Source organism: Penaeus monodon, chromosome 33 (genome assembly GCF_015228065.2).
Source record: "Penaeus monodon isolate SGIC_2016 chromosome 33, NSTDA_Pmon_1, whole genome shotgun sequence".
In the NCBI taxonomy this organism is placed as follows: domain Eukaryota; kingdom Metazoa; phylum Arthropoda; class Malacostraca; order Decapoda; family Penaeidae; genus Penaeus; species Penaeus monodon.
Genome location: NC_051418.1, coordinates 17088930 through 17089635, shown reverse-complemented (window position 1 = coordinate 17089635; position 706 = coordinate 17088930). Strand labels below are relative to the sequence as shown.

Here is a 706-nt window from a genome sequence, read left to right as displayed (position 1 = left end):
AAATAAAGGACGAAAGTATTGTCTAGAACTGTTAAATATATTCACTCATATATATAATGTCTGAACTTCAAAATATCATTGACAATCCTGTGAAATACCTTGACCTGAGACTGATATAGCTTAACATGAATAATAACGAGATACTGAAGAACTTTGTCCTTCATTAGAACTTAATGTGGAAGGTAACCTAACCTGTGGTAACTTGAGCTAAAGGATAAGTTGGTAATTAATTTCAAGGTTTAATATAAAAACGGGGAAAAAATGAAAAGGGATGACCTATCTTGATATAACATGACTTGAGCTTACTTATCTTAATTTATCTTGACTTGAGCTCATTGATCTTGATATAATTTGACCCGAGAGATAACACGACCTCTGAGATAACATGATCCGGGCGAGAACTTGACCTGCGAGAGGATTTTACCTGCGAGATGCCCATGAGGACCCTGGACGCGATGAAAAGCTCCTTGCACAACCGGGCACACAGCGGCGACAGCAGGGAGATGAGAGCGGAGATGACGGTGCCCAGGCCGAAGACCAGACGCCCACCGAGGTACTCCGCCGCCCGCCCGCCCAGGAAGTTAGTGGCCGTGTAGCCATAGAAGAAAGACCCGAGCATGATGCCTTGCGTTTGCTCGTCCCAGTCGAACTCGCCCTCCTGAATTAGCGGCGGTTTAGGTGATTGGAGTCGTTTGGGGGGAACAGT

General features: G+C 44.8%; 1 protein-coding gene and 1 pseudogene across 1 annotated transcript in view; both read right to left on the bottom strand.

Annotated features, from left to right (window-relative positions):
* Positions 1–706, bottom strand: part of LOC119594107 (sialin-like) — a gene marked incomplete in the record, with an annotated part of 175421 nt that overhangs the window by 73843 nt on the left and 100872 nt on the right. Inside the window, 1 exon segment of the mRNA XM_037943164.1 lies at positions 425–658. Coding sequence (XP_037799092.1) covers positions 425–658 — 234 coding nt within the window.
* LOC119594277 overlaps positions 1–706 on the bottom strand; it is a 79615-nt pseudogene that overhangs the window by 74863 nt on the left and 4046 nt on the right.